Below are 27117 nucleotides of genomic sequence, written 5' to 3' on the forward strand. Positions count from 1 at the left end.
ATCTCTGGAATTACTGAACGCACAGGAACAAGGGACCCCTCAAAAGATAGATCTCAGCGAGGTGGAGGCAGACGCGGGGGTCTGAAGGTACGAAAAACGGCCGAAAGACGCGGACGCGACCGCGGTTTGCTATAGGGCTAATGACCACTAGTTGGGCATCTTACACAGTATAGCTTTAATTAATAATAATAATAATTATTATTATTCCAATTGTCAATACACCAAAGCATTGATTATTAAAAAGAAAATACACCTCACTTGTGTATCCTTCTTGGTCCACCATTGCAATGCAGGCAGTCAATAGTATTTTTTATTTTTTGACAGTTGCCACTTCTTGAAGTGTGTGTGTGGGAGCTTTAATATGACGGGCGGAGGGACCCTGCAGGGGCCTAGCTGGCTGCTGCGGGGCTGGTCCCTGACTGTGCATGCACACATACTGCTGTACTTGCACTGTGTGTGTGTTTGTGTACTGTTTGTGTGTATATGTGTTGTGTCTAGTGTTTATGGATGTTTTTGTCACATAGAACAGACTCCATGCAGCGATCGGACGCGCATAAAGGCCAGCGGAGTGTGTCTGTGTACCGTGCAGACATGAAGCGACACGTTTAGCGACAGAGGTGAGTGCGGACGTGTTTATTCAGCAACTTTTGTGTGTGTGTGTGTGTGTGTGTGTGTGTGTGTGTGTGTGTGTGTGTGTGATCGTTTTGTATTGTCACTGTGCACCGCAAGGCCATGCGTTTCTATCTATCGCTATGGGAGCTATTTCGTGCTATATATCGAGCTAAAAACATCATGAATGATCGGCTCTCCCCAATATAACGCCCGAATGAAGAGCAGTTGTTGTTTGATCAACAACTGTGGCTGTGATCATAGCCGTTGTGATGGCGGGTGGAGTTTCTTTTCCTTGCAGTGCTGGGGGCTGCTGGACTGGTTGTACTGTCTGACTGTAGTGTACTAGTGTAGCCCCCACTGGTCTGTACTGGGAGCTGCTGGGAGGAGAAAGAAAGTGGGGGAAAGGTTGAGTTCATGTTCTCTTCAACTCTCTTTGACCGTCGAGCAGTGTGGTGGTGGTGGTGGGAGAAAGTAGCCTATACTCCGATTATTGTGTTCAGTGGTGTAAAACGTACTCAAGTAAAAGTATCAATATTATTGGCTAGCTGCAATATAGAAATAGTCTACTCTGTTACAAGTAAAAGCCCAGAATTCAAAATGTAATTGAGTGAAAGTATGAAAGTGTTGGTCTCAAAATCTACTTAAAGTACCTAAAGTAAAAGTATGAAATGTTTGAAAATAGCCATGGTATAAAATAGGGCTTGGATTAATGTATGTGTTATAATATAATCATGCATATCTGCAAAGTAGCTAGTAGCCTAAATAAAGTTTTCAAATGGGTGTAGTGGAGTAAAAGTACAATATTTGGATTTGAGATGTAGTGGAGTAAAAGTAAAGTATTGGAAATTGGAAATACTCAAGTAAATTACAAATACCTCAGAATTGTACTTAATTACAGTACTTAAGTAAATGTACTTTAAGTACATTACTTACTTTAGTAACTACAGTAATACTGTAGTTACTTTACACCACTGATTATGTTATGACTTTAGCAAATTGCTACTAGCAATACCACCATTATATAAAAATAATCTGTTGCACTTGAGTGTAAAAGGCCTTAACATTTTTGCTTGAGTGAAAAGTAGACAAGTATTCGCATCCAAATATACTTAAAGTACAAAAGTAAAAGTACTCACGTTTCTTTGAAATACTTATGCAGATCAAAAAGCCATGTTTAATATACAGTACAAAACTGAATGCTTGCAAATAATCTTAATCTGCAAGGTAACTATATTAATTAAGTAAGTAAACTGTCAAATAATTGCAGTGGAGAAAAAAAGTGCAATATTAGTAAAGTATCAAAAATGTGATACTCATACTCATTTTGTAGCCTACTTCACTCATGTACAGTATATGTACTGTATTTTTACTTCATACTGTACAGTACTAGTTACTTTACACCATTGCTGTGGATCACTAAATTGTTTTATTTTCTTTGCCCTTTGACTCAAGTTTGTTTCACTTTTAGACATCTGATCAACTTGAATAGATACATTTGAAATACAAATGTAAAAGGCCTTAACATCGTTGCTCGAGTGAAAAGTACACAGTATTGGCATCAAAATGTACAAAAGTAATCCAAATCTACTTAAAGTACAAAAGTAAAAGTACTCACATCATTACTTCTGCAGATCTACAAGCCAGTTGAATAGCCACAGACAGTATAAACTGAATGCTTTGCAAACAATCTTAATCTGCAAGGCAACTATATAATAACGTAAGCTATCAAATAATTGTGGAATAAAAAAGTGCAATACTGGGTATATGGGGGAGAAATGGAAATACTAGAGTAAAAGTTTGAGGTAGTTTTTTACAGTACTTCTTATTACCTGTAGTTACTTTACCCCACTGCTGCTGGATCACTAAATAGTTTTCTTTTCTATGCCCTTTGACTCAAGTTGTTGTTGTTTCACTTTCAACTTGACAACTGATCAACTTGAAGTGTGACTTACTATGGGGTGCATTTTCTGCCTGGCAGGGGCTACTGTTTGTTGTGGTTATTAAGTGTTTAAAAGGGGGAAAATCCTATAAATAAATCCAAAGCAATTTTAATCCCATTTCTGAGATATTTTAATCCCCCCTCCCTCCCCCCAGTACTGGTTGTGATGCTGTATTGATTCATTTTGACCCCATGGCACTGTGAGAGTCACTGGCCTATATATGATGCTAGCAGGCTGTGTTTGAGGCCTGGATGGTGGGTGTGTATAGGGCAGGGGTTTTATAACTTTTTTGACTCGGGTCACTCCTGTAAATAACCTTTTCATCCACGGCACCCCTGAATTACACTGTTAAATGTTTGAATCTCACATCCTATTACGTGATGTAAATATGCACATCTTTCCACCTGAGATCTGGTAGGCTATGTCACATCAGAACTGACTGAAAATAACTTTATTCTTGACGCTTAACCACTTGAACCCCAGCATCCCTATTCTGGGCGGAAGGTTCACCAAAAATAGCCGATCTACAAGCTCACAACCGCTGTGGCGCGTTGTGAGCTTCTAGATCAGGGGTTTTCAAAGTGGGTGACAGGGCACCCTGGGGTGCCGCGAGAATAGATCATTTGATAATATTTGGAATTTATTTGGACACTTGAAAAGATATTTAGTATCATTTTAAACTTGAAGTACAAAGTTATTTTCAGTCAGTTCTAACCAAAATGGCTATTATCTCAACGTGTTCCTCGCAACATAATCACTAAAATATCATTACTGTCAGGCAGAAACCTCTGTCGCACAAAACTAGCGAAAACAGCCGATCTACAAGCACACAACGCCTCGCATTGTACATTTTATTGATGATAAATACAACACGAACGGTTTTGGACATACAAGGTTTCCACCCGACAACGACGATATGCTATAAATATAAGGAGCTGAGAGGGAAAATTATAATGTAGGGGTGCCTCGGATTAAAAAAATATTTATGGGGTGCCCGAGACAAAAGTTTGGGAACCCCTGTTCTAGTTCGGCTATTTTTGGCGAAGAGAGTTTGCTGTAGATGGGGAAAAAAGGGAAGTACAGTGCAAATCAGGTCTGTTTTACTAAGCATAGTGAAGAGATATTGATGTAGTCATATTGATGCTTTTCAAATATTATCAAAGTATTCTGCGGCACCCCCACACTGGCATCACGACACCCGCTTTGGGAAACCCTGGTATAGCCCCCCAAAGCATCATGCCAGGAAGGCATGTCTGATGTCTGACAACACTCACCAAACCAGTGGTCCCTGGGGGGTGGGGTTTCTAGGTGGTCCCCAGCTAAATTATGGAGAGTTAGTAACCAAATGGATCCTTATAGATCTTTACTCTTGAGAGTGTAAACTGAAACCAAATGGACCCGTAAGGGTTTACGCTCTCAAAGAGTTAAAATGTTGTTTAACATCTGCATTACTTAATTTAGTCTACGCAATTAGATAATATAGAAGCATTGTTATTTTGATCAATGTTTGCCTGTTGTCTCGTCTATGGTACCAACATCAATGGAATTGTGGACAAAATCGTATCCAATGACAACAAAATATTCTATGTCTTGGTGTCTGAGAGGCTAAATCTCATCAAATCGTAGTCCGTTGTCTATCTAGGTCGTCCTCAGACGAGCCCTCCATCGTTGTTTCCAGTCATCTCGGTTCTCCATACATCTGGCCAGCTCATTGGTGTTCTGTGTCCCTACGTCTTCCTTGAGTACGTCCACGTATGTTTTTGTGGGACGTCCTTGCGACCGGTGCCCATGTGTTGGCTCCCACAGTACCAATTTGCTGGCTGGAAGCTCCTGGTGTCTTTGGCAGTGTCCTGCTAGTCTCATTCTTCTGGTGGCAATTTTCTCGCTTACCTTTGGTATTCCCTCATACAGGCTCCTGTTGGTAACATGTGCACTCCTGTTGATGTTGAGTACTGCACGCAACATTCTAGTGTAGCACCCGTCTAGAGACTTCTGCAGGGTTGGCTTCAGGGTCCAGCATTCACTGCCATAGAGGAGAACAGACTCCACCGTTGCAAAGAAGAAGCTAAGTTTGATTTGGCGGGGGAGGTTAGAGTTCCATACACTGTTCATGCCGTTCAGGGCCCTCCACGCGAGTGCCTTCCTTACTTTAAGGTCTTTCTCAGTTGAGTCGACCCATGCGCCCAGGTACTTGAAGTCCTTGACTTCCTTCAACACAGCTCCTTCTGTTGTTGTCAGAGGTGAGTGATCAGGTAGGTTATAGGTGATAACCTCAGTTTTCTTAGCATTTAGCCTGAGACCAACTTTGGCACACTCTATCTCCACCCTGTTCAGGAGTTCTTGTGCTTGTTCCATGCTGTCGGAGAGCAGGCTGATGTCGTCCGCATAGTCCAGGTCTGTCAGAACTACTGCGGGATGCCGCCTTGACCTCCTTGGTGTTAGCGTGAAGCCAAGCTCTTGTTCTCGTCCCCCTATGGCTTTCCTGAGCGCGTAATCTAGAACTATGATGAAGAGGTAGGGGGCTAGGGTGTCTCCTTGCATTACACCAGCTCGGATGTCAAACACCTCACTGCTGCCATCCGGGGTCACCACTTTGGCCCTTGTTTTTGCGTACATGGTCTCGATAGCCCGGAGAATGTTGGGAGGGACATTGTAGGCCTCAAGGATCTTCACCATCTTGCTTCTGTGGATAGAATCAAAAGCTTTTTTGAAGTCAATGAAGCACAGTACAGCTGCTAGGTTGTCCTTTTTCACCTGCTCTATTAATCTCCTTAATGCCAGGATCTGTGCTACGGTTGTTCTCTCCTCTCGAAAACCATTTTGGTTCTCTCTCAGGTGAGGGTCGATGGCATGCCGTATCCTGTTCAGTATCATTCGGTTGAAGACCTTAGCAGTGATACATGTCAGGCTGATGCCTCTGTAGTTGTCTGGCTTTGAGAGGTCTCCAGCTTTAGGCACCGGGATGATGTTAGACAGAGACCATATTTCAGGTTGCTTGTTGTGCTGTAGAGCATTGTTGCAAAAGTCTAGGATGAGGTTGTCTAGGTCGCAGTTCTTCAAGACCTCTGGGGGTATGCCATCAGGCCCAGCACTTTTTCCCTCTCTCAGGGTGGATTTTGCCCTGGCGAGCTCGCTGGTTGTGAAGGGTCCGTCGTCGATGTTCAGGCCCTGGAGGACTGTCGGTATATTTTCCTCCTCTCCCTCTTCCACTGATGTTCCCAGGAGCCTCTGGAAGTGGTCGAACCATGTTGCCACCCTCTCCTCTGGGCTGTGTCCTTCCACCTGGCCCTCCTTGGCCCTCTTCCGCCCTGTCATCTCATTTATTACCTTCCAGGCCTCCCCGTATTGCCTTTCACCTTGCGCTGCCTGCACTCTTCGCACACTTTCCATCACTTCCTCCCCTTTGATGGTGTCGTAGGTGCTGAAGAGAGACTGTTTGGCTTCGTTCAGTGTCTCGCGACCCTCCTCTGTTGGTTCACGCTCAAAGTTGAGTCGTGCTTCCTCCATCCTGCCTCGTGCTGCTACAACCTTCGGGTGTCTGGACCGTGGTGGTGCTCTTACTCTGTTCAGCACTGGCACGCACAGTCTGGTCGCCTCCTCATTCGCTGTGATGAATCTCCCATATTCACGGCTGGGCTCTCCTCCCCTATCCAGCTGCCGAAAGCGCTTCCTGACTTCCTCCGTGTACCTGGTTTGGAGGCCCGGATTGGTCGTGAGTGCCTTCCAGTCATGCCGAATCTTGGGGCTTGGCTTGGGGACCCTGAGGCTCAGTCGCACCCTCATGGAGACCACACGGTGATCAGAGCCTACAGAGCTGAACGTGCTGTATGGCTCAGCATTCAGGATGGAATTCCTCCACTTTTGCCTCACTAGGATATAGTCCAACTGATATAGCCTGGGTAGCTCCCCAGGCCTTGTGGCTCGGTCTCGGAAGGTCCATCTCTTCCCTGTTCTCTTCCTGAACATGGTGTTCGCTGCCAGGAGCTGGTGTTCCATGAGAAGGGCTGTGAGGTATGCGCCGTTGCGGTTGGTAGACTCATGGTATGGGAATGGTGCATCCTCCTGTCCGATCCTGGCGTTGAAGTCGCCAAGGATTGCCAGGAAGTTGTGCGCTGGGACACCTCGGACTGCTGTTGTGAGGTCCTCATAGAACTTCTCAACATCCTCAGGTGTTGCCGTGTTAGTGGGCGAGTACACCACTATGACTGTTGTCACTGGGTTACCTGCGAACTCAGCCATGAGGATCCTTTCGGTGTGCTTGTGAACCCGTCGGAGGGCCCTGCGCGCTAGAGAGCCTAGCATTAGTCCTACGCCTCCTGTTGCAGCCTGGGCCTTGTTTCGCCACGCAGATGCAGTGATGAACGTGCGTTTCTCCACTTGGCAGTAAACTATCTGGTCGTTAGTGTTAGTGTGGACTCTTCTGTGTTCCTGGACTCCCAGGATCTCTACCCCCTGTTCTTCAGCACAATGTGCCAATTCCACCAGTCTAGCTTCTTCTCTCACTGTGCATGCGTTGAAGGTCCCCATTACAAATGGTCTCCGACAACGCATGAGTGCATTGGACGGGATGCTGTGGTCAGACAGAACCCTCCCTCGTTCCCGTGGGTTTGAGGTCCTGTCGTCATGATGCCCTCCGGAAGGGGGACCAGCACCACCATCCGCCGCGGTGCTCCTGCGGACTCCCGCCGCTGGAAGTATAGGATTTGAAATGACTTTGTTCTTCATGGTTGGCTTTTCAATGCTAGTTTAAGGGCTGTGGGGTCGCAAATTCTCACAGTCCTGGTTTTTACCTCAGAGTGACCTTCTCCTAGGTGGGTTGCCTACCATGGCTAAGAGCCCCACCCGCCCTGACTGATTGCTCAGATTGCTGGATCTGAATGGTCCACTTGCTGATGTTTTAACTCACTGGATGGTTCTAATTCAATACAAGTTCTTAATTCAGTACAAGTTAGAAAGTGTTGAAGTAATCACCTGAGTGTTCCCAGCTGTGTGCCATGTTTTCCTCCTGAGCCCATGAGTGAGTTTGCCATTCCAATACCTTCCCTTATAAGCAGAGCTTAGGGGGAAGAATTGAGAACAAGGCAGCCAATCACAGAGTCAGATCTGAAAACAATGGGTTTACAGCTAAGAGCCCCCCATAGAAACCAAGCAACTAGCTCCATACAATTGTAAATGTCCCCCACAGGGACCTACATCACTAAAGTAGTTTCTAATTCAGTACAAGTTAGAAATGTTAAAGTAATCACCTGAGTGTTCCCAGCTGTGTGCCATGTTTTCCTCCTGAGCCCATGAGCCGATCTACAAGTTGTGAGCTTGTAGATCGGCTATTTTCGGCAAAGAGCTTTGGTGTAGAGGGGAAAAAGAACAGACTAAGTACAGCGTGAAAGGTCAAGTTAAGTATTGACGGTTCAAGTGGTTAAATATCTGAAAACAAGAAATGACATGAATCCAAAATACACTGATGATCGTGCTGTCAAACAATGAAACTATATGGAATCTATGAAAAGGTTGTGTGGGTCCCTGCTTCATCTCTCTCTCAACTAAGGGGTCCTTGGCCTGAAAACGTGACCCCTGTTATAACCCATTTGACTGGCCAGTTGAAACAATTTAAAATCTTTATTTTTTTTAATCGGCTGTATCATTATCACCACACACAACCCTTTGTAGGGCAGTGTAAACAACCTCCATTTTGAATATATAATGAATTACATTCACTATATTTTTGCTGCAAGAGTTTTCCCTGCAAGAGAGATGAACCCAGATATTATTTTCTCCATTTTGTAACTGTGAGAGTGCACAGTTGTAACCAAATGGACCCATTGCGGCTCCATTTGGTTAACATTTTGTACGCTCAGAGTTAAATTTAACCCAGTGGGGTTACTCTGTCTGTGTACTAAACTGTCGGCCACTGCCTTGTCACATGATTGCCTGTCAAGCCAATATGAGTCAGTTCCTCTTTTGTGTGTGTGTGTGTGTGTGTGTGTGTGTGTGTGTGTGTGTGTGTGTGTGTGTGTGTGTGTGTGTGTGTGTGTGTGTGTGTGTGTGTGTGTGTGTGTGTGTGTGTGTGTGTGTGTGTGTGTGTGTGTGTGTGTGTGTGTGTGTGTGTGTGTGTGTGTGTGTGTGTGTGTGTGTGTGGTGGGGGGGCTCATTTGATAAGTCATTTGATGGTAGAGCGATGTGAACAGGCACATACACGCACAGCAACTCATTTACAGGAAAGAGACTTTTACTTAGTAACTAGTTACTAGGTAATAACATTATCGTCATATCATGACATTTCTCGGTAACTAGCATATTTAGACCAGAGGCTGACTCTAAAACGCTCCTTTAGAACGTTTTCTGAAAAACTTTCACGTTCACTTGGTCACTGTTCACTAAAGAAATGATTTCTCAACCTCTGTAGCTTCAGTAACAGATGAAACATGACATGATGCAGATACTTTCCTGGATTGAAAGTATAACGATGTATAGGTTACAACCGGTCTGAAAACAGGCTAGTAGTGCTAGTGTAACTTGTTACAGTTGCCAAAACGGATAATATTACACACGTATTAATCCAAGTAACTTCACTCAAGTTACAATGAACGTGATTTGTTTTTGACCGAGATAGACTATACAAAACCTATGATCTAATACTCCCTGTCTAATATCTACCGCCTGTCAACATGTTGCGATGTGATGCTTTGATAGCTTGGAGATCTGTTCTTTTGAAGCATGTGCCCTCTCTCAAAGCTGCTATTATTATTATTAGAAAGTCATACCAAGCGTGAGTGAGCGGTGCCATAGGCTGCTCAACAGCACCACATATGGACACTTTGGACAGACATACACACACGGTCAAATGTTGGAGCAGTATGCACCGCTCAAAAGGTTATATAATTGCGACCGTAGGTCACATTTAGTATGAAAACCTGATTATGTCTGTCTGTCACTCATCATGTCACGCCTTGTCATGCTCCATGTATGGCCAAGATCCCTGATGTCATCAATATTAAGCTCATATCTGGGAATGCCCAAATATGGACATATTGTGTAAGTCTCATGATAACCAGTGTGGTTGTCGCGACGCGAGTCACACTTGCAAATTAATTCCGTCCTTGTCCCTTTTATGCGTATAAATGGAGATCCCTGATGTCATCCATATTAAGCCCATAACTGGGAATGCCCATATATGGACATAATGTGTCAGTCTCTGTTGTTTCAGTGCGACCTTAGGGCGTCTTACTGGTATAACTTCTAATGTAACCAGTTACACTTGAGTAATTAATGTACTATAACTATTTTTAAGGAGTATAATAAGTAATTAGTAACATATTACACTTCCTGATTAACTTGGCTAACAACGCAGTGAACGCACAGGACCATTCAAAGGTTATTTTTTCAGTGCAAATGAGAGCGCTGAGAACATGGCTGTTTGTAATGGATTCCATTCTCTCAAGGTGCAAAGTTAGAGGTTAATCCGTTACTACCGGGAAAGTCATTTTATACTTTGTCTATTCAAAAATAGCAGATATGCAAGCTCTTAGTGCGGCACAAAGTGGCACGCAATGAGCTTTTAGACCTGCTAATTCTTTGAATATGTATATATTTTTTTAAAGCGAACATTTTTGACAAATCTTTGCTTCTGGGACTGGGAGTCCGATCCAACTTTATTTATAGAGCTGTTTAAAAACAACAGAGTTGCCCAAAGTTCTTCAGCTTTACGTGAACTGTCAAAGAGACAACAATTAGAGTACAAGAATCACAATAAACCAGAGAGAATCTTAGATCAGAAATAAAAACTAAAATAAGCATAAAGCTTATTAATAAGCACAAATTGGCATCAAATATGAACTCAAGCAACACAGCTAAAACTCACAAAAGTAAGACTCACTCTGGATTAAAAGCTTAGGAATACAAAGTGTTTTAAGACGGGTTTTAAAAAACAAGATTGAGCGTGCCAGTTTGACATGGGGGGGGGGGGGGGGGGGGGGGGTTTATTCCAGAGTTTAGGGGCAGCCACAGAGGCGGGGGGGTCCCAGGAACAACATATTTTGAGATGGCGGTCCGTGGCCAAATACATATCATTTTGGGGGTCCAGAAAACTGTTAGGATTTAGAAGATATTTGTAGATTCAACCTCAGGTCTTAACTCATTTACTGCCCCAACCCGAGAATCCCAGGAAAAAGCGGTTGTTTCAGGCTGCCAAGCTTGAAAAAACAGAGAATTTAATATGCTTTAATTGACATAAAACAATCAAAAGTCGGATCACTGATTGGTTGCTAAGTGACCTAAAAAAAGTGCTTTCGGTCCCATTTGACGGACGGACCATTTCCGTTTCTGGCGGAAATGTCTGTCAAATGGGACCATTTGCTTATTTTGTAAACACAGCTACAGCTAACTCGCTAATGGAGGCATCGATTTGCAAGCTGATCTTTTTGTTTGAAAGCTGTGAACGGCGCGCACACGCGTGGTGCATGATCCGTGAACGATCGTGTACGATGGACACGCACAAGCCCACGTTAAAAGGTAGGAAAGGTCTGGCAGTCTGTGTCAATAATGGTTTAAGTGTGTTGCCCAGAAACACCTCCTTGACACATTGCTGGAATCAAACCTGTGACCTTTCTGCTTCCCAGTCACCGGGGTCCTCTGCCCATTCAGCTGTGGCCTCCCCATAGTGAGTTGAGTGAAAAAGATGCATACATCTAACATGAGGTTAAAGGGATAGTTTTAGTTCGCCCCAAAATGACTTTTTGTCATCGATTCGATTACTCTACTCACCCCATGGAGACTTGGATTCATGGATATATTTTAGTTTTTGTCGCATTCCTACAAGCCGACCATTTGATGACCAGTCCGTTGTCTCCCCAGACGCGGCAGACGGAGAGCAGAGCCCAGGATTACATAGCTTAGTCAATTGGCACTGGGTGAAAAAATGGTTTACAAAATCGTGGGATAAAAATTGTCTCCAATAGGGAACCACAGGTCATCAAATGTTGTCTTAATGCGATTAAACATCCATGAATTCTCCATGGGGTGAGTAATCGATCTTTCCAAAAGGCTGAATAAACTGAACCAAATATTGAAGGTGTGATGTGTAAAAAAAAAAAAACATGATGAAAAAGAAAAGACTCCGGCCATTGTTTTTAAGAAGGTTAGGATTATGTGGTGGAGAACATGACAAACATGACATGTTTGTATAGAGTCCATTCTGTAGCGAGCCCAGTCAGCACCAGTGTTGCCATGTCTACTTATTGTAAGTGACTTTGGACTTGTTTTTCCTATTAAGTCACTTGTAAATATTGGCAGTTGCTGGTCTGTTGCTGGTCTATTCTGGAAACATTTTGTGCCAGGAACTCCCGTACCAGATTTGTGTTATTAAAATAATTCAAAAACATTACATTTTCTTTTCAACTTTTTGAAAATAGCAGATCACTATTAGTATTGGTTGAAAGCCGGGCTCATGTGTTAGTTGCTTCTTTTGGGCTTGTTTTCATAGCACTACAGAGGTTGACACTAAGGTCTCAGTCCACTTGCTCATCGGGCAAGTTCAGGTCATGTTCTACCTGCCCAAAGGCAATGCCCACTTAATCGTAAATCGTCCATTCTAAAATTATAGTTATAATTATATAGTAAATAAATTGTAATTACCGCTCAACACTTTTTTTTGTAATTTCTGGAGCTGTGCTATAAAAGATTTCTCGATGTTTATGCCAAATACCTACATGGCTATGAATATATGGGTTCACACTTTTATATTTTTAAGTGTAGGAACAGTGAAAAGTAAACAGCACATTGTATTTGTAGGTAAACAGTGCTCCTATTTTACATTCTACAGACCAGATGACAGAGCACTCTGGCCACGTTCAGGTGTTTAGACAGATATCTCGTGTTATGTTTATAGACGGTTTTGTCCCCTCTAAAACGAGCACCTGCCTGGTTGGGCAACCTGAAAGCAAACTCCACCTGCCCTAAAAGTTTTATTTACCTGCCAGGGGGCAGGTGGGCAACCCTTAGTGAGCCTGGACCTGAACGCTTATCTCTCTTGCAGAATCTGGCAACGCTGGTCAGCAGCCCAGTGAGGCCTGCATGCATGCGAGAGCTCTTAGAGTTGAGAATGTAGGTTAGGCCGCCGTGTCGCGCCGTGTCATGGTTAAAGATTATGGCTCAGGAATGAATGCTGTCCAAGTGGACGTTGCATGTGTTTGCGCGTGGACGGGATTTGAACCGTTGCAGCCCTATAATGCAGACGCATGCCGTAGTAATTCTCCTTCTTTTGAAATTCCATGGTTCCCCGGTCTGATATGCATTAGAGACCATGGATAGACCCCATTAGAGACCATGGATAGACCCCTTTTATTTTTAATTTTTTTAATCTCTAGTAACACCAACCTACACTGTAGTGTAGAATTGTGTTAATTTAAAGGGCTTTGCACACAGGAGCGTTGCGTTATTTCTGTTTGCCAATTCTTTTTTTTACGGCATGCGAAAAGACGCACGAATCGAACTGGGTTTGATCTGGAAAAAAACTCACTGCCGCAGCCACACAGGTCATAGAGAATCATTGTTTTCTTTAAAAAAATGAAATTGTATGTTATTTCCGTGTGAATAATCACGCCAGTCTGCAAAGCCCTTAACTGTGAGAGTATGCAAAGTGCAAACGTAACCAGGTGGACGTACCGGCCATAAGGGTCCATTTGGTAGCTTTTGTACTCTCAGAAATTAACAAGAAATGTGTACACTCTCAGAAATTAACATCTAGGTTCTCTCTTGCAGCGAAAACTCAAAGAATGTAATTCACTCTATTCAAAATTGGAGGATGTTGGGGCGCCCGCTGGCCTGGCCTGGTGGTCAAGGCGCATACCACATACTAGGGAACTAGGCTATGATGCCTGCTGGCGTCGCCGGTTCAATTCCCGATCCGGACGACCTTTGCCACATGTCATTCCCCATCTCTCCCCCCATTTCCTGTCAGCCTACTGTCCTATCAAATAAAGGCATAAAAAAAAAGCCAAAAAACAAATCTTTAAAAAAATAAAATAAAAAAAAATAAAAAATTGGAGGATGTTTACACTGCCCTACAAATACTGTATGTGCGGTAAACTTCTTTGCAATTAATCAAACTGATAAAAAAGAAAAGAGTAAGACTTAAAATTGTTTCAACTGTCCAGTAAATGGTTTATAAGCATATAATGTTCCACTTGCACACTCTCAGTGTTGGACCCGTAAAGGGTCCATTTGGGCCCCTGTTGGCCCCCCATACTTTATGTTGAGAACCCCTGGCTGGCATACAGTATTAAGCTTGCTTCCTTTTCAGAAATATGACGTTTTTGTTTGTCATGCGAGTTGGATGTCACAACGCTGTGTGTGTGTGTGTGTGTGTGTGTGTGTGTGTGTGTGTGTGTGTGTGTGTGTGTGTGTGTGTGTGTGTGTGTGTGTGTGTGTGTGTGTGTGTGTGTGTGTGTGTGTGTGTGTGTGCGTGTGCGCGCAGTGCCAACACACACAAGCCCTTTTAATGTGTGCTAACGCCTTCAGCCAACTTGCCTGCCACACCACAAGCCGTTGGAACAACGTCTTGTGATTGCATGACGTTTTGGCTGCAATTAAATTATTTCAGTCAAACGATGTGTTGTTGCGCGTCCCCTGGAGATGGATGTAGTTTATGAAACACTGGGGATTTGATTAGGCTACTAGAAAAGAAATGCTTTTGCTTGTTTTTGCTCTAGAAAGAGAGAGGGTTTTCAACTTCTGTCGTATGATGGCCTTTTAAACAAAAAGTTAAAGTCCGGACAGCGTCTTTGTCACTTGAAGCATTATTTTATACTTTGGCTATTCATGATGAGCTAGCGAAGGGGAGACTTCTGTTAGCACTCTATATAGCAATGATTACTATCAGAATATATATAGAGCTTTACGTTTTTATTCAAAAATAAATCCATTTAACTAGGGATGGGACGATACGCAATATTATCGTTTATAGTGATAAAAAAAAACACCCGCGATAACCGTATCGTGGAAATGTATCGTAATATCGTCCATGTACTGGGATCAATTCACCTTTTATTTGCCGAGCTGCATATCCGGTACCACTTAAACCCTCTATAATTGGTAAAAGGTACATATAATATAAGTACTTGATACTGTCTTTTTTTCACTCTCTATCAAATGTCTTTGCCAAAAAATAGTAACTTATGAGCCTGTAGATCTGCAATTTTTTGGCAAATGTTCCGCCCCAGGATAATGGATTTTGATTATCGTGATATCGTAAATCGCGATTTATTTTGTCACAATAATCGTGATATGACATTTTCATATCGTCCCATCCCTATATTTAACACTTTAGCCTCTTTTCCACCACAGGGCCCGAACCAGAAGTAGAACCAGAACTTTCCAGAACCAAGAACCTACAAGAACCTGTGAAGTTCCAGGACCAAGTTCTGCTTACGCTTCCATATAACCAGACCTAACCGGGAAGGTCCCAAAAAAGAGCAGCGTCACTGCTGGCCTCGCCCATAGGTTCCCAGAACTCAGGTTTAGTACTACATCAAGAGCAGGACCTAAAAAAGGTTCCCAGAACCTAGTCTGAAACCAGGCCGTGTGCTATGGAAACAAAACCAGATCCAAAAAAATTGGTTCTGGTTCTGGAAAGTTCCACCTCGCAGTGGAAAAGGGGCTTATCTCCACCTCTTAAACTCCGAAAGTGTTTAGAAATTTAACCAAATGGACTCGTAAGGCTGTGCACACATTTGTAATTCACTAGCTAACAAGAAACACACCATGAAGAGTTTTTAATGAAATAAATTAAGCCGATAAATAACGAGCAATGAATCAATGAGCAGACATGAATCAATAACGAAAAGTTACAAATGGAGATATTGACTCTGTGTGTGTGTGTGTGTGTGTGTGTGTGTGTGTGTGTGTGTGTGTGTGTGTGTGTGTGTGTGTGTGTGTGTGTGTGTGTGTGTGTGTGTGTGTGTGTGTGTGTGTGTGTGTGTGTGTGTGTGTGTGTGTGTGTGTGTGTGGTGGGGCTCATTTGATAAGTCATTTGATGGTAGAGTGATGTGAACAGGCACATACAGTACACGCACAGCAACTCATTTACAGGAAAGAGAAGAGACTTTTACTTAGTAACTAGTTACTATGTACTGTAATAACATTTATCGTCATATCATGACATTTCTCGATAACTAGCATATTTAGACCCAAGGCTGACTATAAAAACGCTCCTTTAGAACATTTTCTGAAAAACTTTCACGTTTCACGTTGTGTGTGTTTCCTTTAGGGTGAATGGAGACTTCGGGGGGCTCTGGGGGGCTCTCCCGTGAATACAAGCTGGTCATGCTGGGAGAAGGAGGGGTGGGGAAGAGTGGTAAGTTCACCCATGATCACACCACGTTCAACTACAATACCCACAATGCAACCCTAAGGCTAGGGCTGGGCAATTAGCCAGTAGCTATGCCCCTCCCAAAAAGCTTTTGTCCAATGCTAGCTTAGAATAACTTCCTGCTTGCCAAGGTTTGCCTTGGCAACAGCCTTGGCAAGCTGCCTGTTGCTAAGCTAGCATTGGACAAAGGTTTTTAGGGGAGGGGCATAGCTACTGGCTAATTAACCGGGAAAAAATATGTTTAAAAATCAAAAATATGATACCAAATGATTCTCTAATTACAGACCAAGTAGGATATCCTATTACGTTATTTGAAACCATTTCATGAGATCATAGTCTAATTAGAAAGCAAACACAATTCCAGGTTAGATCAAACATCTTTAAAATCTACTGTAATTACAGTCGATACCTTGTTAGCTTAATAAGACCACATGGACTGTAATTAGTCTAATTTAATGGCTTATTATATTGGGAACAGTGTTGATATTATTAATTGCGACCGTCAGGGAGCATTTAGTATGAAAACGTCCAGCTCATGTCTGTCCGTCCGTCAGTGAGTCAGTCAGGCTAATACACAACATTTCGTTACCGATCGACTTCAGTTCCTCCCTCCCAAGGCAGGTCACAAAATGTTTTAAGTAACACATTTGGTGTAACACTCAATCATATGGGATGCGCTGTTTAATGGAACGCAGCTCTGTCAACTGGGGTGTGTGTGTGTGTATGTGTGTGTGTGTGTGTGTGTGTGAGAGCGCGCGCACGTTGCCAGATTAATCATTTAACTCCTGCTTCTTCAATGTGCCGTAATTAGAAGCTCTGTTGTTTCAGGGTGACCTGGCGGTCGCTTCTCGGCCTTAGGGCGTCTTACTTGTAGACATGAGGCCGATTCTACAAATGCCTTCTAAATCAGTAGTTTTTCATGCAAAGGACCCCCAAACTGATATGTATTTGGCCGCGGACCATCCCAGAAGGGAAGATTAGTTATGTTGTCCTACGCTATGAACAAAAAATTAAAAGCTTAGCACCCGGAGCTGAAACGTGATGTTTCTGAGTCTGTGCCGTGTGCTGACCTGATTGTACAGGTCACACGTTTTAGTACAACACCCAGACTGCCGAAACGTGACATTTCTGTGCCGTGGGCAGTTGCCGAAATCGATTGTTTCTTGTTAATTAAAAAAACATTGATTGTTGTTATCTAGTGATTTTAAACGCCAACAATGCCACCATAGTAAAATGCCACTGAAGAAGACTTTGAGTCCTGCTGCTTGGTAATTAGAAAATGGCAAGCATATTTTCTAAACCAGTTTCTAGTTTCTTTGCTTAACAACAAACAGATCAAAACATATTTAGATTTTTGATTAATCAATTATCATTTTTGCCGTGTGATACAACTACATTATGCTATCATTTATTTATTCAACATTGTGTTTGGCATCAAAACCAGTTTGGCTATTTTAGCCTTGTAGATCAGCCATTGTATTTGTTTTTATCTTGAAATAAATGTTCCAGTTTATTTTAAGTACCAAGCGCTCTTATTTAGTTTTGAAGTCCACCGACCGGTTGTCCTATTATTTGACAAAAGTAGATAATCTTATTTTGAAGCCTATTGACCGGGAGTAACAGGTTTACGTTCGTCTGATTGGTGAGGACCTCAATCGGCTGAGGTTTTGGACGTTTTCTAAGTTAAATGTGCGTCTCCGGCTCCACAGAAAGCACAGTGGTAGCGAGCGATTTGTAAATAAAAAATAAACACTTCTTTGGTATTTTCCCCCTTTTTTCCTGCATAGTAGGCCTACTGTGTTTTATTTGTCTGTCATTCTATGTTAAATGCGGGTCTCCACAGAAAGCTCAGTGGAAGTGGGTGACATGTGAATAAAAAAAGAAACAATTCTTTGGTATCTTATGAAAATGTTGCTACACGCAATGTTCCCTGCCATGAAGCTTCAGCATAGAAGCCACGAGTGGGCGTCAACCTTGTCCAAAACCTCAGCCGATTGAGCTCCTCGCGTCTGATTGTGCCTGGTCCCCACCACTAGGGCTGTCACAATTATTACAAATCGTCTAATCGTGATTATTTGACATTATCGCAATTATTTTGTCATAATCGTCATAATCGTGAATGTTGAAAAATGTCCGAAATAGTGGAAATAGCAGATCTACAAGCTCACAACGCGTCGCAACGCGTCGCATCGCGACGCGTTGTGAGCTTGTAGATCGGCTATTTCCACTATCAAAGTTATTTTTTAAGTAGTAAGTTGTCAGTAATTTCTTTGTATATTTAGGTTATGTGTCATATCTACCATGTACAACTTCAAAGCCTAAAAGCCAAACAGAAATGTAATTATCAACGACAAAAACACAATTAAATCGTTAATCGCCAATTATTTGAGTGACAATTAATCGTCATGTAAAATGTCATATCGTGACAGCCCTACCCACCACCCCGCTCCCCCACTGAAATGTGCAAATCATGTGATTTTGTTTTCTCTCAGCGATCATCATGCAGTTCATCAGCCACCGCTTCCCAGAGGACCACGACCCCACCATAGGTGAGATATATTCACTATCTGTCATAAAATGGGGGGGGGGGCGGCACTGGCTCAGGGGTAGAGCGGCCGTCTAGAACACGGAGCGTTCCCGAAGGGTCACCTATTCGATCCCGAGCTCCCCCAGAGTTAGTGTTGAAGAGTCCTTGAGCAAGACTCTGAACCCCTAGTTGCTTTCGATGAGCAGGTGTTGGTGCCTTGCATGGTTTCCTCCGCCATCTGTATGAAGGTGTGTGTGAACGGGTGAATGTAATGCGCAATGTATGTAAAGCACTTTGGATAAACAGCCCTATATAAATGCACCATTTACCATTTACAACAACAAAGTATATCTATATAGGGCTTAAGTAGTTAACTCATTGAATGCCCTTTTCAAGATGGCTGCCAAGTACCAGGATGCCACATTCCTAAATTTGTAGTGCACAGATCAATTTTTAGTGCACGGATCGTGCACGCCCATGCACCATATATGCACCATATGTGTAGTACTTTTTAACAGCTTTCAAACAAAAATATCCGCTTGGAAATCCGTTCAGGCATTCATGAGATAGAAGCCTTCAAAGTCAGACAAAACAAACACTGCCACCTTCCTAAATTTCTAGTGCACGGATACATTTTTAGTGCACGGATCGTGCACGCCCATGCCTAGATCATGCACCATATGTGTAGTACTTTTTAACAGCTTTCAAACAAAAAAATCCGCTTGGAAATCCGTTCAGGCATTCATGAGATACAAGCCTTCAAAGTCAGACAAAACAGCCATTTTTGACATTTTGAAAGATGTGTTTGTTATGGGGCTAAACATGCAATTTTGCAATTGCGATCATGCCTAATACATTTGAGGCATTTTTAGAAATTTTTTTATAAACATTTTTTTTGAAAAAAAAAATATATATATATTATTTTTTTTTTTCCAAAATGGCTTCCAACTCGGGAAACTCGGGCTGTGGCAGCCTGGGACTACTGTAATAACTCGTGAAACTCGTGCCTTGGCAGTCAATGAGTTAAGAAAATGAGGCTCCCCCTTGAGGTCAATACATACATCATCGGTGGTCCCTTTGTTGACAGGAAGTGATCTGTGATCTGGGTCACATCGTTTATACCAGAGAGACGAGTGCTAACAAAGGTTTTCATTAGTATATAATCTTTGAGTGGTAAGATTGAATCTTCCAGTCAGATATGTAAAGGTCTAAAGCAGGGCTTTTCAACGTTTTCAGGCCAAGGACCCCTTAGTTGAGAGAGAGAGAGAGATGAAGCAGGGACCCCCACAACCTTTCATAGATTCCATATAGTTTCGTTGTTTGACAGCACAATCATCAGTGTATTTTGGATTCACGCCTTTCACTTTGTACTTAGTCTGCTCTTTTTCCCCTCTTTGCCAAACATAGACGATCTACAAGCTCACATTGCCTCGCACTGCGATCCTATTCTATTCTGTTACTTACCAGGATAGGCGTTGTGAGCTTGTAGATCTGCTATTTTTGGCCAAAGTTCTCAGAATAAGGGCACTAGGGGTTCAAGTGGTTTATATAAAAAAAGGAGAAAAGGGTTTCTATCACACAAAGATTTGGAGGACCCCCTGTAGTAACTCTGAGGACCCCCTAAGGGTCCCGGAACCCCTGTTGAAGACCCCGGGTCTAAAGTGAACTGGGATGAGTTGTTGGACGTGGATGACTGCAGACCAGATGTGGGATGGTTTGACGCTTGGCTACAGTTTATTAAACAGAAATGTCTTTTGTATTACAGCGGCTCATAAACAGTGAGACACTGTCAAGCTGTCACAGCTCAGCTCTGTCTTTAACCACTTACGTCCTATTTTTATACTTGGAAAATGTTACAAAAAATCCATATAATTGCTGATCTGCAAGCTCACAACCCCCTGACAAACCTGGCTTTAGTGGTTATGAAGAGTGTTTATAATATGTTAGTGTATAATATGTTAGGAAATGAAATTTTGTATTTCTTTTTAGAGAGAGAACATGATGAGGTATTTGTTCCTCATGTTGTGTTTCTATATCTTCACCAGAGGATGCTTACAAGACTCAGATCCGCATCGATGACGAGCCAGCCAACCTGGACATTCTAGACACCGCGGGACAGGTAGATGCCTTTTATTCTGTTCTCTTTTTAAAGGAGTAGTTCACCCCCAAAATGACTTTTTTTCTATTGATTACTCATGCCATGGAGAGTAGAGTTCAATAATATTTTTTGGTTTTTGTCGCATTCCTAAGACAAAAATTTGATAACAATAAATTTACCCCCATTCATTTCGGATGGTGACCCGTTTCGAAAACGGGTCACCATCCGGAATCAATGTGGGTAAATTTACTCAAATCAATTTTTTGTCTTACGAATGTGACAAAAACCAAAAAATATTATTGAACTCTACTCTCCATGGCATGAGTAATCAATAGAAAAAAAAGTCATTTTGGGGGTGAACAACTCCTTTAAGCTTGGTGTGTTTGTTTAGAATAAACATGGACACAATGAAGATGTCATCTTCATATACAGTATAACTGAAGGCTCCTGCCTGTAGGGCTCAACTGTCCATTATTTTCTTTGTGATTATTCTATGCAATCAATCAAACTGTATTACACACATGGACACATGGTCATAAAAAATAAAGACTGACAAAGGCGGACATACAGATGTGCCATTTCAAAACTTAAAAAATCCTGCCATTGACAAGACAGTAGATCTGTCTATTAGAAAGGCAAAACAGGGAAAGAAAGAAAAAATGCATTTGCAGGAAATCCACATAAAATCGTAAATCCATGTACAGGCTTGTATGCCAATGGTTCCACAGTTTGGAGACAGCCCTGACCAAACTCAATAGAGGGTTAAAGTGATGCCGTTGGCAGAATCAGACAGCCTACACATACATTTGTACATGACTTTCCGCAGCGCAGCGGAGCAGGTGGCTACATCGACACTGACAAACATTTGGCTTGCACTGCTGCACCGTGGCACTTTAAGCAGCATTATAAGCCACATTGAGTTTCTGCATACTGCTCATTCTGTAGTGCCGCCACAAGTGGGCAGTATAGCTGTGCAAAAAGCTTTGAATAGTGTGGACTTCACAGAAGCTGAACACATACTAAAGTACTAACAATCATGTTTGCTCGTGAATATAACATACGTTGCCTGTAGATGTAAAAATGTAAAAACCCAAATGCATTTGGGTCCCCATCCGGAATCAATGGAGTTACATTTATAGTACTCAAAATGTTGTCTTAGGAATTAGACAAATACAAAAAAATAACATTGAACTCAAGTCTCCATGGTGTGAGTAATCAAAAGAAAAAAAGTCATTTTGGGGGTGATTGATTGTTTGATTTATTAGAAGTTTGCAATAGAAAAAAAGTACAGTTTCATGACAGTACAAATCACTGGTACAAGGTCAACTAAAAGAAGATCCTAGAAAGCACTACAGCGTATTTCCACAGGAACCACACTTTAAGTATCTCATATAACATTGAAAGACAGACGGATAGAACATAGTACTTTATCTAGGATAACATCAATTTCAAAAGCAGAAAAAAGCATAACATCGAATACAAAAGCAGAAAAAAGGGGGGGTGGGAGCAGGGGGGCTTAGTCTACTCCTGAACTACTCCTTTTAAGCATTTTGGCGTGTATCATAATCAGATGTCCAGCTCAATGTTGTGCAAAGTACTTTGAATTGCCTTGTTGTTGAAATGTGCTTTATGAATAAACTTGCCTGGCTTTGCCTTGTGTGTGTGTGTGTGTGCGCATGTGTGCGTGCGTCCAGGCGGAGTTCACGGCCATGAGGGACCAGTACATGCGTGCGGGCGAGGGCTTCATCATCTCCTACTCCATCACGGACCGGCGGAGCTTCCAGGAGGCGCGCCACTTCAAGCAGCTCATAGACCGCGTGCGACGCACCGCCGACACCCCTGTGGTGCTGGTGGGCAACAAGTCTGACCTGGCACACCTGCGCCAGGTGAGGACCATGTGTAGGAATACACACCTGGTATTAATGGGTTAAAATAAGTTCAGCTGCAGCATTTAGACCTAGAATTATTTAATACTTTAACTATTGAAAAATAGCAGATATACTATTCTAGGGCCTACCTGGCCCGAAAACGTCGGAACGGGTAGTGTCAGGTTCAGGGAGAACTCTTATCACATAGTAAAAGTAATATAAATACCGTAATACAAAATTATCTTTTCGTTTTTCATTGAGACAAACGCCCGGCCCGGCCCAACTAATTAGCACACATTTTAGGCCCTAAGATTAGGCCCAGAGATTCATTGCAGAATTCATTTAAACTTGCATTTTTGTCTAAATCAGTAGTACTCAAACTTTAAAATGTCAAGGTCTCCCCTTAACGCTGACAGTATACGGTTTCATGTGTATACTGTCAGAGTTACATACTTGTAAGGATCAATTTAGACCTCCCAAAAGGAACCCAGAGAGTCCCTGGACCCCACATTGAGGACCACTGGTCTAAATGGTCTGTTACTCCTTTTTCTTTTAGTTTTTGTTGGAGCGGTGAAAGCGCTCCCAATAGACAGGTATGTCTGTGGCTGGCTGGCTATGTGGCTGGCTGGCTGTCTGGCTGGGTATGTCTGTAGCCTGGCAATACCTTGAGTGGCCACACAAGTTAAAGGAGGGGCGCTGTTGTGCAGGCACAAACACACACACACACACACACACACACACACACACACACACACACACACACACACAGATTCACCGCTCCACTTCGAACCGAGGTTTGATTTTTACCTTGTACTGTAGGTTCTTGTACTGAATTATGATAAGATTGTGTATCGCGAATCGCGATACAGCTGGGGAGAATATTGTGATATTGTTTTTTTTTTCCATATCGCCCACCCCTAGGTGGCGGTGGAGGAGGGCCGCGAGCTGGCCCGCGACTTCCAGTGCCCCTTCTTCGAGACGTCGGCGGCGTTCCGCTACTACATCGACGAGGTGTTCACGGCGCTGGTGAGGCAGATCCGCCAGCGCGAGGCCAAGGCGGTGCGCAGCGGCGACCGCAAGGCCCGCCGGAGCCGCTCCTTCTGGGGACGCCTCCGCCTCACCTTCCACAAGAAGCACGACACGCAGCACTAAGGGACGCTGTGCACGCGCACACACACACACACAAACACGCACAAACACACACCACACACACAACACACGCACCACACACACGCACGTACGCCAGTGGTGGAAAAAGTGCTCAAATGTTTTCCTTAAAAATGGGGTGTCATGATTCCCCCTCCCCCCCAAAAAAACATGATGATCAGGTATTATGATTATATTAGGAGGAAGATTTTTTTTTCCCCCAAAAGTGTACAGAAAGTGTTAAAATTAGGTTTTTATGTGGCCACATCCACCAGATCATTAAGTGGTTGTCAGGTGGGTGGTGACCCAGCTGAGGTTAGCCACACCCACAGTGTTGGGTGAATGGCAAAAGTATTATGATGTCATTATATCAGTGTATTTCAATTGGGCCTTTTGACTCGGAGGCTTTCAGCTTTCAGGAAGAAACCAAAAGCACACAGGGAAGGCAGATTTGCACATTATAACCCCACCCGGTGGTCTATTAGAGTCATGTAATTAAATCCATGCAGACGCATACAAAACAGAAAATGTACAAAACTGTGGCACCACCTCTTTAAGTAAAAGTATCAATATTGTTCAATGTAGAAATACTCTGTTACAAGTAAAGGTCCGGACTTCAAAATGTACTTGAGTAAAAGTATAAAAGTATTGGCATCGAGATGTACTTAAAAGTACAAAAAGTATAAAGTAATCATTATGCAGCATGTCCCATTTAAACTTTTCAAATGTATATCTTTTGAAAATAGCAGATCTACGCTCTAATCGCCTCCCGCTACGAGAGGAAATGTGAGACGTCGAAGGCATTCACATTCCTTGAACGACCGGAGAACCTGGTTTTGAGCTGAATAGAAACTCGGAATTATTTTAGCTGAATAGAGTGTTAATCACTCCCATCAGTCACACTATTATTAGAGCACTTTCTGATGCGTGCGTACAACGTGTTGTGCACGTGACTTTGTTAAAATACAGCTCCACTAGCTTAACAATCCACAGCACACCCCTACACACCACTACACACACACACACACACACACACACACACACACACACACACACACACGACTCTACCATGGATACGCATCTGTCGGGGGAGGAACAGAAGAAATGTCCTGCCCAAATCGAAATCACGCGTGGGGGACGTCGACCTGTCGGTCGGCCCATATCACCGAGGGAGGGTATAAACACCTTCACCAATTGAACCCCAATGCCCATATTTGGGAGGAACGGGAGTAGCCGATCTACAACCTCACGGTGAGGTTGTAGATCGCCTATTTTTGGGAGTGAAGAGATTCATTGTAGACGGAAAAAGCGATTTAAAGTACACTTGCAAGTGCTTTAAGTGGTTAAAGCCTGTCCCAAGGGACCCAAGACTCACGTCATTGTAAACGTGACCTGCCTTCTGCCTTCTTTTTTGGGGGACTGCTGTCCCAGGATTCCGTTCTTTGCTATTGAACCCCATCAAACGGTCAAGTTCTGCTGTTCCTTTCGACCACTGAGAAGGAGGTTCGTTGTTAGCACTCACGGAGGTGGAGGAGGCCCAGCGTGAGTCGGATGTCCACACGGAGAGAAACCCAACCACTGTCATCTCACCAGAGACGAGTCAATACGGTCTGGTCTGCGAGCCACGCAAACTGCAACTTTAAGCATGCTCGAGTTTAACATAACATACATGAATTTACACAAATGGGTATTAGAGAATTTGAGCTGCAGCGACACCACCACCTTCTGGTGAAAGATGGTAATTCTGTCAACGCCAAGCCTCTTCTGTGTGGCGCTCTAGAGCAGTGTTTCTCAACCACTGTGCCTGGGGACCTTTGGTGTGCCCCTGAGAAGGGTCAAGTGTGCCCCTTGAAACTGCTTGAAAGCCAGTATTGTATTTTTCATTTTAAAAATGATTTAAACTAGTGAAAACAGACGATCTACAACAACGCGGTGCGAGGCGTTGTGTGCTTGTACATCTGCTGTTTTCACTGCTGTTGTGCGACGGCCTTGTATGATGAAGCAGGGCTTTACTTGCGAAGAAACGTACACATTTGAAACTTGGAGATACAAGTGACGATATTTACACCTCGTTATTACGTTGGTGTGCCCATGGATTCTTGGGACATGAAAAGTGTGCCCATGCAGAAAAAAGGTTGAGAAACACTGTTCTAGAGCCACGGTGCTCCTTTTATTCTGTTTCCCATGCTAGCCATGCCAGGCTGTGGGCAGTGCCCGCAGGAGTGCTGGTTTTCTGGTGCGTAGTTCCATTTGAGAAAGAAAACTTGACGCAAAATGGCTTCCAAAGGGCGCACGGCGCTTCTGGCCTATTATTGGTCGGCGCCCGGTCAGCATTCACCAGTGTTGAACTGAACACTTCACGGGCGTCCGCACACTTTTAGTTTGTCCGAGCCTTAGCGGCAGAGTAATGGCAAATTTATGTTTGGTCAACTGAACATTTTACTTTCTGTATTTTCAAACTGAAATGAGTGTCAACGTGACTTTGCGTTTGCAGGTGAAAACGCAGCATTTTTATTTTTATTGGAGGGGGACATGGCCCAAGTATGAGTTTGCCTCACATCAGTGGTTCTCAACCTGTGGGTCGGGACCCCCAGGGGGGTCCCCAAATTATTTTGGGGGGGTCCCCAGATGATTAACATAATGTGCAACATTGTTTTCTCACTCAACAGTAAACAAACCAACAACAAACCAACATAAAGTTTAAGTGTATAGAATAGATGGTATATCCACATTTCTAAAGTGACAATTTAAGGGCTTTTTCTCTAATATTTGACAATTTAGCAACTGTTTTTTTTTTTTCATTTTAGAGGCGAGGCGTTGTGAGAGCTGCTATTTTCACAACAGAACCGTGTTATACAAAATGTAATTCTTCAACTCTTAGTGCTCGTCAGGGTGGGAGGGGTCCTCTGTTCATTTATGATTATTTTGGGGGTCGCGGCCTGAAAAGGTTGATGAGAACCACTGCCTCACATGAAAGAGAGCCGAGACCGGTAGATAGAGACTCGTATATAACGTATATCGTTGCTGTCAGGTGGAAACTTGTACTGTACTGTATGTCCAAAACTGTACCTTTTTTTCAATTCATATTTTAAAATGGTTTTAAAATAGTGAAAAGGGCTCTTGAATGAACAAGTAGGGCATTCATTTACTGGGGGGAAAAGAAGTTGCTGCCCGAATTTAGAACGGTACCCATTTAGAACCGTTGCTACCCATTTAGAACGGGCACACATATTGTGTATCATTATTTTATGCTTTAACTGTTGAAAAATAGCAGATCTACAAGCTCACAGCGCGGCACCGAGTGCCGCGCTGCGAGCTTGTAGATCTGCTATTTTTGAAAAATCGTGAAAATTAGAATTTGGACCCGAAGTGTCTTTTGAATCCTTCTAAGATTTTTAGAAAAACCCATGTTTCTATGTCAGCAATCTGACTAGCCATCGTCAAAGAAAAGGTCCTTTTCACTTAACTGGAGCTCAGTTAGTCTGTTCTTGAGAGACTGCTATGTCAGTGGTTTTCAAACCTTTTCATGTGAAGGACCCCCAAAATGATATGTATTTGGCCAC

General features: G+C 43.1%; 1 protein-coding gene across 3 annotated transcripts; it reads left to right on the forward strand.

The window, feature by feature from the left end:
* Positions 1 to 569: 569 nt before the first annotated feature.
* Positions 570 to 26769, forward strand: rit1 (Ras-like without CAAX 1). 3 transcript variants are annotated; one of them, XR_013962421.1, is made up of 6 exons: positions 15767 to 15900; positions 18408 to 18464; positions 20488 to 20561; positions 22235 to 22426; positions 23330 to 25338; positions 25711 to 26769. XR_013962421.1 is itself a non-coding variant. In XM_080735110.1 (5 exons), the coding sequence occupies exons 2-5, from the start codon at positions 18416 to 18418 to the stop codon at positions 23558 to 23560; spliced, it is 546 nt and encodes a 181-aa protein (XP_080591236.1). In that variant the 5' UTR covers positions 570 to 617; positions 18408 to 18415; the 3' UTR covers positions 23561 to 26769. The 3 variants fall into 3 exon arrangements, 2 of the variants coding, with proteins under 2 accessions (XP_080591236.1, XP_080591235.1); XM_080735110.1 differs by lacking the exon at positions 15767 to 15900 and adding an exon at positions 570 to 617 and having other exon boundaries at positions 23330 to 26769; XM_080735109.1 differs by having other exon boundaries at positions 23330 to 26769.
* Positions 26770 to 27117: the final 348 nt, after the last annotated feature.

This window comes from Nannobrachium achirus (assembly GCF_963921795.1).
Source record: "Nannobrachium achirus genome assembly, chromosome: 10".
Taxonomy (NCBI): domain Eukaryota; kingdom Metazoa; phylum Chordata; class Actinopteri; order Myctophiformes; family Myctophidae; genus Nannobrachium; species Nannobrachium achirus.